Genomic DNA, 12,772 nt, shown 5'->3' with positions numbered 1-12,772 from the left:
GTTCAGACCCTAATCCTGACCTGCATGTGTCTGGACTGTGGGAGGAGAAAACCCACACAGACACAGGGACAACATGCAGACTCCACACAGAAAGGCCCCTGGTCCACCTGGGTTCAGACCCTAATCCTGACCTGCATGTGTTTGGACTGTGGGAGGAGAAAACCCACACAGACACAGGGACAACATGCAGACTCCACACAGAAAGGCCCCGGGTCCACCTGGGTTCAGACCCTAATCCTGACCTGCATGTGTTTGGACTGTGGGAGGAGAAAACCCACACAGACACAGGGACAACATGCAGACTCCACACAGAAAGGCCCCTGGTCCACCTGGGTTCAGACCCTAATCCTGACCTGCATGTGTTTGGACTGTGGGAGGAGAAAACCCACACAGACACAGGGACAACATGCAGACTCCACACAGAAAGGCCCCGGGTCCACCTGGGTTCAGACCCTAATCATGCTGCAGGTGGCAGGACACAGTGTCACTGCTCCACCGTGCCACCCACCATGTTCATACTTGTGAACAATAGCAGACTGTTGATGGTTTTGACCACAGGCACAGAATCAATACAGCATCATGAGCACAGACCTGTTTGTAGCAGGATCAGGTCTCTGCATTATTGCTCTGATGGTTTGTGACTGACACCTGCAGAAATCACAGATATGAGCTGCAGATTTTACACTGAGGCTCTTTTGATGACGGTAAATGTCACTTCCAACGGCTTCACGTTAGATTTTGGACTGTAACGCTCAAAGCCTGAATAAAGAGAGAAATAATAATAACTCTGCAGAAGCAGCTCTGAATATGTAGGAGAGAGCGAACGTGATGAGCAGCCCAACAACGCTGATGGAAACACAGGAGGTTTGTGGGTAGTCCAGCCGGAGGCTCGGGTCCCTGGCCAGCAGCTTCGATCTGAGCGGCCGCCACTCGATGCTAAAATCTGTCCTTGATCCAGGTCGGGTTGAAGCCCCGGGGAACCAGATCAGCCGGACAGAGACATGCTGGACATAAAACTGGATGAGTCTGGCTCTGTCACTCACACTCACACACACACACACACACACACACACACACACACACACACACACACACACACACACACACACACACAGCAGTATGTTGGTGTGTGTGTGTGTGACAGAGCCAGACTCATCCATCTGTGTATAAAAGTTTTGTATTTTAGAACCTGAACGTGAGATTGATGGACGTAGACACGATTCATTACCCTGTAACGTACGTCACAGCACCTCTCAGAGACATGTGCTGTCTGTAAAGGGTTAAATCAGATAAACAAAGACACCGTCTCTTCCTTCTTCCTTGGGTTTGGCTTTATTTGTCTGGGGGCTCAGAGATCCCTCACAGTGTTCTGCCTCCACCCCCAGACCAAGAGCAGAGGACATGATTTAGTTTGTGGAGATACACACAATAGAAAAATGACATTCTCCACAGCAGCTGTGTCTGAAATCAAAGCACTGGACTTAGAGTCCGCCTCAGAAAACTGAGGGACAGACCAACAACAATAGACGGGCCAAGAAAAACCCCTGGCAGCTGTTATTCTGGTACAACTTCATATGTGCCCACGACTACGTCATGTCAGTCCGTCCTGGGAGAGCTGCTCTCCTGAGGTTCCACCTGGCTGCAGACAAACTTAACCCTGAACCAGCTGATCAACATCTGGCTAATATCAGTCCGTCATCGTGTCTGCAGCCACGTTCTCACGCAGGTTTTTACTCCTATTAGAACATTTTTGTGTTTTCTCTGTGAGTTGTAAGAAACAGACAGAAGGAGTTCCACCTGTTTCCAAAGCAGATCTGTTCCTCTAAACGTTCCCAAAGCCTTTAATCCAAAGCAAACTGGAACACAGAACTCACTACAGTGACAAGTGTTAAAAGACACGCCTGGAGCGCTCGGCTGTGTTGTGTTATGTTCCACCGTTCTGCCGCAGAAACCAACAAACAGCCAGACCCACCTGGATCTTCCTCTCCTCCTCCTCCCTCTTCTTCCTCTGCTCCTCCTCCTGCTTCCTCTTCAGCTCCATCTCTGCTTTCCTGATGGGAGGACAGGGACAGAGTCACAGAGGAGGGACGGACAAAGAGACGGAGAGATGAAGCAAACATGACAAACGAGGAAGAGAGAGACATCGATTAAGACGAAGAGAGGAAGGAAGGAAGGGAACAGCAGCAGACAGAGTGAGACAGAAAGTGTCAGATCTATCGGTTCTTCTCTAACTGGTCCTGAAGTCAGCCGCCTTCTCTAACTGGAGAAGTGTCCCATCAGCATTTCTATCTATTTCCATCAAATGATGTTAGAACCATGAGGCTGAAAGTTTCCACTGCAGAGTGAAAACGTTTCTCTTCATTTATCTTTTCACTCGACACAAACTCAGGCCTGTTTTTACACTTTCACACACGTCTTGATGCTTTGACTCCTTCACACTGGCATTTTAAACCAAACAGACTCCAGTGCCTGGAAATGCTGTAAAGGTTTGGTTCTAATTAAAGATATCCTAATTTCCCCTGATCCTTTGCTACCTCCACCTTATTCACTAAATCCATCCCAGCTGAATCCACTGCAGAATATTCTCCTGTGTCTGTTTCTGCTGCTCTTACACTGTGATGTCTTTGCCTTGTTCTTTTTGTTCATGCTCACAGACGCCTATGGGAGCTCTGAGCTGTGCTCTCTCCCTGTGTGTGTGTGTGTGTGTGTGTGTGTGGACCTGCAGAAAGAAAACGCCGCTGCTCTGCGTTCACAGTGTTGCACCACGAGTGAGTCTGCAGGGAGAGATTTCCATCGACAGGCGGGCTTTAACACATCCCTATAAATAATGTCGGGATTAAAGCTGCACCGGGTCTGTGATGAAAAGGGGAATCCAATGAAACGAGGTATTACAGGGTCAGCGCCTTTGTCAGGGTGTTCTGCTGCAGCTCAGACACACACGACCTTCAGCCTGTGACCTTCAGCTCAGTCCTGGGAGTTCATAACTTGCCAGAGGAGCGGCGCGAAGGCACGGCGAAGTGGGCCGTAAAATTCGGGCTGACGTCTCTAATGTCTTATATTAGCGGGTAGTGGTTTGTGACGAACACAATGGCCCCCATCAGTCCTGCTAAAACACTTTTCAAAGCTGGAGGAGGGGAGGAGTGTGGGGTCAAACCGGAGTGAAGAGTGCCCGCCTCAATCAGGGAGGGAAATGAAAGCTTCTTTGTAAGCGCGTGCGGCATGTGATGGATTCAAAACCTCATCTGGAATCGAACATACGTCAAGGAGCCACGACAGGCTGAACAAAGACACACACACACACACACACACACGAAACACAGATGGAGGGAAACTAAAGTGAAAACTGGACCAAGTGGTGACGGGGACGAGAATCTGCTGCGACCAACATAAAACAAAACTCTGACTCTTCATTCAGCAGCCGTGACGACACAGAACCATCGTTTTCCCTCGTAACCTGCATGAACATCATCCATATCCTGGTGTCTCAATGTGGCAGCTGCACTTTGACCTTTTGACTGACATGATTCATCTTCTGAACTTTGACTCATTGATTTGAATGTCTCATCAGGTCTGACAGATTTTACAGCTTTTGTCAGACAAAGTGTTTCCTGCTGGTTTTGGTCTCTAGCTCCCTGGTGCTTTGTTGCATTTGTACACACATCTTCAGTCTCTGTGGAGTCTCTGCTTTCATTTGAGGTGGGCATTGTGTGTTTTGCATGAAGTGCCGTAGCAGTAGAGCGGTGCCGCGTGGAGTTTGAAGTATGTAAAGGAGGTTTCTATATTCTGGCAGCCCAGGTTGTGCTGTGTCATCTGATGTATAACATCACTATATTCTTTCACGCGCCGTGTTCGGTAGCGGCTCCTGTGAGTCCCGGATTTTAAGGACTAAGCTCCATGACATGGACGTGTTTTGTTTAGCTCAACCTCATTAGAAATCAGTCCCCAATAATAAGACACCGTGTCCATGTCTGTCCTTATGCACGTTCCTAAGTGCTTCCTGCCAACATCTATCTGGGCTGCCTGGTTTCTCTAAAGCAGACTTCTCCCTGTCACATGTGGACACAGTAAACTTTTGTCCTAACCCTCAGGCTGTGACCCTCAGCGTCCCTGCTATTGTGCCGCTGTAACGATGGACACTGGGGGATTGGAGCTTATTCTGCTGCAGTAGCTGCTGTAAATCAGCCCGGACAACAGGGTCAGCTAAAAACAGAAGACGTGCAAAGCAGCAACCGGGCCTGTGTCTATAAAAATAAATCCTTCTGGGGCAGTGGTCTCATTTTGTAAATCCCCACAGGGCGCCTTTAAAAATGTGTGGACGGTCAGAGTGTTTGTCCACTGCAGCAGTTTGCACTAAACACTGAACACTAACGTTCATGCCTGTTCTCATGTGAGGACCAGTTACAGGTCGGACTTACAGTCGCCGATCTTCCTCCTCCTGCTTACGCCTCCGCTCCTCCTCCTCCCTCCTCTTCCTCTCCCTCTCCATCTCCTCCTCGATGCGTCGCAGCCGCTCCCTCTCCTCCTCCTCCTTCTTCTTGTTCTGCATGGCCGTCAGCAGCTGCTCCGACCGGGTCACCAGGGCCTGGTACTCGTGGTCGATATCGATGCGGGTCATGACGGTGCTCTGACAGACACAAAATCAGGATCTTTATATAAAGAAGTTTCTGGACAGCAGCTGTTTATCTGAACGAGGTCGCCTGTGGGCGAAGAGTCCTCGAGCAGAACTTTCAGACCACATTAAGCGCAGGGCTGTTCCTGACCGAGGCTTCTCACACGTCTATGAATCAAAGCTGAACCAAAACCACAAGTTTAGCTCAGTTCAGGCTCCATTATCCCCCAAATGTTTCAGGCCTGTGCAGGTGCAGGATGTTGCTCAGAGACCAAAACACAAAACATCCTGAAAAACTAAACAGAAAATCATGTTTGATATGTAACAACTATGGTTTCATAGTTTGGTCCTACTTGATTCCAGTGAAGGGAAAATCTAAGGCTGCAGAAGAATATGTTGTGTGTAATATGCTGATAGTTTAATGTGTTTAACAGGTCAGTGTTCCCTCAGTTTGATGTGGGAGAACCCGACTGTCCCGCACGGAGCTCTGACTCCAGGAACTACAACACCAGACGCACTCATGCCTGAGCTGGAGCAGGTTTCTGTGGAAAGGCTGAAGCTGTGGGAGCAGCAGGACTGTGGAGGAGGATTTTCTGCTGTCTGACATGTCTGGCAGGGATCCACAGTCAGAGCAGGACTTTCTTTTCTGTGCTTACTGCTTCAAAGATAATCTAGAATCAAAGCCTAAAATAACAAGAAAATAACAAGAAATAAACAAACTGCATTCCCATGTTTCACTGTCCCCGCAGGGAGACGCAGCATCAGAGCTCGACGTGACGTGACGGCTGACACGGTGAACATAAAGAGGAAGACGGTTCTCGCTGCAGATAAATATTCATCTGCATCTGCTGTCGCTGAAACCTTCTTCCTCCGACTGCCAGTCTCTCTACAGCAAAGCTGCAGGCCGGGTCTGACGTGACGGCCGTCAGCCAGCGCTCGTCCTGATCCTGACTTTACACCTGTCAGACTCACAGCTCTGCAGTAATAAAAGAGACAGGAACACTAACTGATCACAGTGAAAGAAGAAAACCTAGGAACCTCCTGCTGACCATGTCTTCATCCGTGCTACTCCAACACCAAGGAAAACCATCGGAGTCTGGACTTAAAAATCCTGAGGATCCCATCTGTTCCTGTCAAACTGCACCAGGACCTGCTTTAATTTCTCGCCCTCCATCATTTTCTGTGGGTGGGTGACACTTCTGTCAATACAGGTGCAGAATCTGTTTCTACACCAAAACTCTTCTAGTGCACGTGTCTGTGTGTCAAAGCAGGAACATGTCTTTAGCTGAAGTACACGAGGCTTTAAAAACTCACTGACCTTGATTTTGATCATCAGGGCGTCGACGGCGGCCTCCAGCTCCTGGATCTGCCGGCTCATTTCCTGTTTGCCCTCCTTCAGCCCGGTCACCACCTCGGTGAAGCGGTCCATCCTCTTCTTCAGGGTACGCACCTTCACCAACCCGTCGATCCTACAACACAGACACAACAAGTTTAGAGAACAGTGCTGGAAAAAGCCAACACGAGGCATCGGGGAAATCTGCATCAGACTTTAGGGGGGACCAACATCAGCAAACGCTGCAGCAGCCAGCAGCTAGATCCTGGTCACCTGGCCTCGGGGTAATAAGGTGTAAGAAGTCGAGCTATGAGCTACCTTGGCAGCTGCAGCTACTCTGCTGTGGACATGACCAATGACTCCAGCCATAATCTCAGTCGTGGTTCTAGCTGCGACACTTGATTCGTCGTAATTAGGGCTGATAAGGACGCTGTGTTTGAGGCTCCGACCCGTGTGCTCATGGATCAACGAAGTGTCCGAGTCCAGACACTCTGGGATTAAGCGTAACTGCATTTTCGCCCCAGCCTGCAAGCTGTCATTAAATATTAAAGAGGAAAGTTGTTTTTTATTGAGGTAGAAGCTGCAGCACAATTATTAAAGCCGACTCCAGCGTTTTCTTCTGTCTGTGCAAGAAAACACTGGTTCTACCGGCCCAGCATGGGGGAGCTTCCAGGCCTGAGAGGTCCTGAGTAAATCAGGGCTTTGTGTTGGTTGTTCTTCACTGGTTTCATTTAGCTCTTTGGTCCTTGGATATAATTGGATTTTACTGTGCTGCTGTTGAAGCAGCAGCTGAAACGGATGAAGCTGAAACCAAAAACAGATGGGAGACAAAAAGTGCTGTAAGAAAAATCTGTGACACGTGGACAACACGAGTGTCGGAGCACGTTGTGGTCCCTAAGGTCCCTCCTGCACAGACCAGGAGACGTGTGCCATACGTTTATTATAGCACGTGTCGACTGAACACCACTGTTCACTCTGACAGCACATTGGAATTCAGTTAAAAATATAAAATATAAAATATACTGGGTTTAATTTAAGTGTAATTTAGTTAAACTACAGACAGACAGACATAAATACACAGACAGATAAATAGACACTTTATTCATCCCCGATGGGGGAAATTCTGATTGTCCTGCTTTTATATTAACTTTAACATTGAAATTTCACTATAAAATATAAACTAAACTATATACTATTATAAATATATTTATTATACTATAAACTATTGTAATACAAATTATTCTAACTTAAAATGAAATAAAAACAATGTTTATTTAATATATGAAATATCCAAAAATGAGATGTGCATTGTTTATAACTTGACATTCTTCATTATTCTAAAATATTTCAAAGAAAAACTGGATTTGGCAGAAATGTCATTGCATCAAACATCAAACTGACCCAAATGTTTTCTCTGTTTTCTCCAGGATGTGGTTTCATTATAGTTGAAGTCAGACACAAACCCAGTGCAGGCTTTGATGATGATGTCGTGGACTCCAGGTGGATCAGACACTTTTCAGATGTGTCTTACAAGATTGATCCTGATTGGATCTTTTCCAAGAACGTCTTTTTTTTGTCAATATATTTTAATTATAGTTTTCGTCGTCGTCAGTGAAACGAACACTTCACTTGGACATGAGGCTTTAAAAGCTGCAGAATCAGAATCTGTGGAACATCTGGCGGCTCAGAAACTCTGACTATAAAGCGTTTTGCTTTTCTTATTCTCTAGAAACACTAAAACATGTAAATGCATTACAGTAAGTCACGGCTCATCACGGCTTGTTTACAGCTTGGACGTCACTTTGTCCCATGTTGGTTTTCGCTGTTTTTCCTGCCGCCTAAACTCGTCCCCACTCATCATCATCATCATCATCATCATCATCAGCAGCAGCAGCCAAACACAATCACACAACCTGTTAGTGCAGACTGGACGCTGAGAGGAAGAAAAACTCTTCTTCTTCACCTGCATCGTTCTCCATCTTTCATCCCACCTGCAGCCCCAGGCTCTGTTGTTTATCATCAAATATCAGAGGTAATAAACTGGGCTGCACGTGTCGCCAGGCGACTGTCTCCGAGGCAGCGCCTGTGTGTGTGTGTGTGTGTGTGTGTGAGAGCTGCAAATGTGGCAGATAATGAAGAGGATGAGGAGAAGAGATGGAGGGGGGGGGACAAAGGTAAGGAAAAGGTGAATGTGAAGAGGAAGGGCTGAGGGAATGAAGATAAGAAGGAGGGATGATTTAAGGAGGAAGATAAAGGAAGACGAACGAACACAAGGAGAAAAGACGGTGACGGAGGTGAGGATGAAAAACGGGCTGGAGAAAGCGAAGGATGTGAGGATGGACATGTTGCCCACACTGATGCAGGTGAAAGAGAAAAATGAAGGGGAGAGTGACTGATTAGAAAAAGGAGCAGAGTCACCACAGACTAAATGAGGGAAGGGGAGGATGGTGAGGAAAACAGAAACATCTGGGCAGCTGTTCTCCATCTGTGACTATTTGAAAGCCAAAGCTCTGTCTGATGTGGCTGGATAAACCCTGTGCTGCACCAGGAACGGACTTTGGTCCAGAGCAGGACGACTCCCCCTCTTTCATTTAAGCTTGAGTGTGAGGTGAAAGTTGGTGCTGGGGGACAAGTGAGGAGAAGAAGGGAGGAACTGAGGGATGAAGCAGGTGGAGGAAGAGGAGAAGAACCACGGAAAACTGGATGTGAGGACAGAAACAGGACGAAGAGCGGGACACCCACCGAGGCTTGTGCTTCCTCTTGCAGAGCCACATCCGAACAGTCTTTTGCATCTTGATGCAGGCGCTGGTCCGGTACAAAATCTTGTTCTTCACTGGGAGAGACAAGAACAAGAACAAGAAACAAGAGACTTAATTTCCTCCAACTGTGCACTAGTTTACATGACGTGTGGGATGTGTGTGTGTAGCTGCACTCAGTAAAACAGTCAGTGGTTTATAGGTTAAGTATTCATTTTTATTCTAACATGCAACATTAACAGGTTACGTCACTAAAGCATGTGGTGCAGGAAGTATTCAAAAGTACCAATACCACAGTGTAGAACTACTCAAGTCTTCAGGTGGTTTGGGTCAGGACTTTAAGGGTCCAGCAACTGATTCTGCCTCTTTAGCTATTTGCAATCAATCCAACAAACCTCAGACAAACAGGTTTGTCAGGGTTTACCTGCTGTTGACCAACAACAAGAGGCCACGTGTGAGAAATCACCCACAGGGATCTGAACTCCTCAGCCATCAGCCTTGGTAGGTAGGTAGGTAGGGGTATGTGCCTGAATTAGGTTTTAAATGCCAGACCCTAGAGGTTCAGCAGACTTGCTCCTGGTATTAGTCTTTTTTTCCAACCTTTTTAATATTTGGTGCTACAGGACCAACACCCAGCCTCAGTCTGACTAAACCACACCAGGCTCCTGTTCCTGTGTCCAAAAATCAGAGAGAAATAACCAAAGATCCTTTTTAAGTTTATGTTTCCTAAAAAAAGCTGTGCTGTCCACACTGATGTTGGATTCTCTCACACAAAGGCTTCGTCCGCAGTGACTACAGAGAGATGCCTCCAGACACTACTTCAGTTTCCATCCTCTTATGTTTATGTTGCTTTATGATTTCTTGATTTCTTTACAAAGCACGTACTGTTTGTGATTCGATTTCATCCTTTCCGAGCGTTTGCCAACACAGACGCCGTGTCTGTCCTGCCGCTGAAGCAGGTTTGAACTGAAGTGAGAAAATGAGAGTCACAGAGATGAAGGGTGGAAGATAAATGGAGACAGATCGATAACGTCGCCGCGTGCTGCCAAATTCATTTCATCTCGTTCTGCATCACAATCCATACACGTCAATAAGAGAAGTGAATTAATGACGTGCATTTACTGGGTGCACTGACCGGCGATACTGTACGTGCTGTGTTTTCTAGCTGCAGCCACTGTAGCACTATAAACCCTGCAGACTGGAGAAGCTGATTCATCTTTAATGAGATATGATGATATGCTTTGGCAACACCGGCTTCTGTTCAGTTGCTGCCAATAAATCTCATTTTCAATTTGATCAATAGAGAGAACAAAGAGACGACGGGGGGGGGTGACGGCTGACGGCTGCAGTGACTGACGTGAACTCTCCTCAGACGCTGCAGTGATAAACGAGACAGCAGACAGATACTCGCTCACCCTCACATTATTAACAGCAGCCTGTCTGTGCTGCACACACACACACACGCACACACTCACACACACGCACACACACGCACACACTCACACACACGCACACACACACACACACACTCACACACACACACACACTCACACACACGCACACACTCACACCGCCTGTGGTTTGTTTTGCCGTCGCGCTCGGCTCCGTCCACAGGGCCCCCGGGTGTTTTCGGGAGCCATCTGTGCATACTGATCCGTCTGTGGTTGGCACGGTGCAACGTGTCCGCCTGGTCAACGCTCAGAAGGATTTCCAGTGAATGAACTGGAAGCGACGGCTGTGGTGCGGAGGAGGAGGAGGATTACTTTACCTCCTATGCACCGACAGGTTTCCCAGCTTTGGGTGCAGATGAGCAATCATCATCATCATCATCATCAGGGGTTAGTTTGACTCTGCTTTAGGGTTCCCCTCAGTCCCACTGTGCAGCCTAGATAATCCCTACAACAACCTGAGGTCTGCAAGATGTGACGCCATGAAACTAATATACAACATTTCATTTCTGCACTCGTCTTTCTGCAGGAAGCCCCTTAAAACGTCTCTAATTCAGCTGTTTCACACGATCAGCATATATTTGCAGTCACTGATGATAGGTGAACCTATCGGTTCTCTGTCGGCCTGTGTGCACTTTAGGGCTCTGAGAAAACCACCGTATGAAACTGATTCTTCCTAGAAAGTGATGTTTTTCCAGCATTTTGAACAATGTGAATGTGTTTCCTTCTGAAAAGCCTGTGATGCTGCTTACACTTGATGACAGACAGAGCGCACCACTGGACCTTCTTCCAGCGACTGTGGATGAGCCACTTGTTGACTTTCTTCACCAGGTCCGCCAGGTGGTCCGGGTCCGACTTCATGATCTGGTCAAACTCAGCAAACTGGGCAGAGGAGAGAGACGCCAGACCTGTGACCGTTTGTCTAAAACACTTATTTAATGTAGTGTGAAGGATCGACTGGGGAAAATAATATTTAATCCTCTTGTCAACAAATCCCATAAATGAATAAAACTGTTTTCTGAGCAGCTGGTTTGGGACTTTTCATTAAAAACAAAATGACACATTTGTGAGGGTTTTAAAAATGTATGCAGGATTCAGCAGGACTGTTATGGGACTGTATGTGGGCACTTTTGGTCTTTTATTGGGATTTCTTGGCAATAAGAGAAATAGAGAATAAAACCAGCCTTATTCTAACAAATACCAGGATGTTTTGTTCTTTTTTATCTGTAACACAATTAAGATACACGATAAACTGACGCATAGTCTCATCAGCCTAAACAGTAAATGATATATTTTCCAGTTTCCCACAGAATAAACCAGAGTAGCTGCTACCAAAGGTGGAATATTTTCAGATTCAACTGCTGTCAGAGAAATATAGATGAATTTTTATGGTGTGTGAAAACCCATTTCATATTTCACTAAAACATGGCCAGAAGCATGACGAGATATTCATTCCAGCTCCAGTCACTTTTCTTGTTCACCCATAACCGTTTAATAACGAAGTGCTGCTGTGTGACTACTGTTGTCCTGCTGCTGAATCCAACACTGACTTCTGACCCACATCACTGAACCTTAAGATTCTGGACCAGATCGTTCTAGTCTGTGACTGTAGTTTCCTTCTGAATGAAAATCATGACAACTAAGCTCAATAATGCTAATAACGCTGAGGATCTTTGGCTCCTTGGATACTAACAGTATTACTGTGCAGGAACATATGATGTTATGTGGATGGCAAACACCAAGTGGCCGACACGTCCACAGGGACAGACGAGTTTTTATTTATTCCTGCGAGCTGATTCTACAGTGTCGGAGCGTGTCCTGCACAGTGTGTGCCGAGGTCTTTCTGCAGCAGACACATGCACGTCCACAGGACCCCCTAGAAACCACATGCCTGACTCAAGTATGATGAATTATTCATCGGCCGGAGGAAGAAAAACCGCATCTGTTGGCTCCGGTTTGTTCGGGAGCATCATCCCACCTCACCTCAGCAGCCAGAATGACTAATGTGCTTCCCCTCTGAATCTATTGTCTTCCTTTGTAGGAACAATGCATATATTAGCATGTCCGAGGGGGGACAGAGCAGGTGTTGGAGAAGTCTCACCTTCCCTGGCCGGAAAAACACCTTGGTCAGGCCAAACTTGTAGTCGTTCTCATTCAGACCCAGAGCTTTGAACAGAGCCTGCGACACAAACATGCAGGGCGTCGATTAACGTGGAAATGCAGCTGCAGGAGAAGTGATAAGGGCTCGGCTGTGCTGAGGCGCAGTGGACTCACCTTGCAGAAGAGGCGCGGGTCGAGGCGGGTCAGTTTGGGAGGCATGTACTTCTCGTACATGTTGTACAGTTCGTGGAAAGGAGCTCTGGAGGGGAAGCCGCCCTGCATCAGGTCCAGCACCGAGACCATACCTGCAGAAACAGGGAGGAGTCAATAAAAGCAAAGAACCTAACTGCTGTTCTGAGCGAGGTGTGTGTCGCCTGTATCAGTGATTCATATAGATACTTTACTCTCTGTACAGTGAGGCCTGCTAGGCTAAAACACCAAAGCTAACATGCTAATGCTTAGCCCTTATTCTGCACGTCTGACATTTGCTAATTAGGACTAGTGAGGGACCACAGTCCTCCAAAGT

At 47.0% G+C, this 12,772-nt stretch overlaps 1 protein-coding gene across 1 annotated transcript in view; it reads right to left on the bottom strand.

Moving 5' to 3' along the window:
• The window catches only part of LOC113143956 (unconventional myosin-VI-like), a 63,108-nt gene that overhangs the window by 13,772 nt on the left and 36,564 nt on the right, over positions 1-12,772 (bottom strand). Inside the window, exons 19-25 of the mRNA XM_026329576.1 lie at positions 12,421-12,551; positions 12,248-12,325; positions 10,899-11,028; positions 8,685-8,775; positions 5,928-6,078; positions 4,416-4,624; positions 1,973-2,051 (exon numbers count right to left, since the gene is read on the bottom strand). Of these exons, the coding sequence (XP_026185361.1) occupies positions 1,973-2,051; positions 4,416-4,624; positions 5,928-6,078; positions 8,685-8,775; positions 10,899-11,028; positions 12,248-12,325; positions 12,421-12,551 (869 nt within the window). The remainder of the gene's footprint in view (positions 1-1,972; positions 2,052-4,415; positions 4,625-5,927; positions 6,079-8,684; positions 8,776-10,898; positions 11,029-12,247; positions 12,326-12,420; positions 12,552-12,772) is intronic.

Source organism: Mastacembelus armatus, chromosome 24 (assembly GCF_900324485.2).
Source record: "Mastacembelus armatus chromosome 24, fMasArm1.2, whole genome shotgun sequence".
Classification (NCBI taxonomy): domain Eukaryota; kingdom Metazoa; phylum Chordata; class Actinopteri; order Synbranchiformes; family Mastacembelidae; genus Mastacembelus; species Mastacembelus armatus.
Note: the sequence above shows the minus strand (reverse complement) of the source record. Positions and strands in the feature narration are given on the sequence as shown.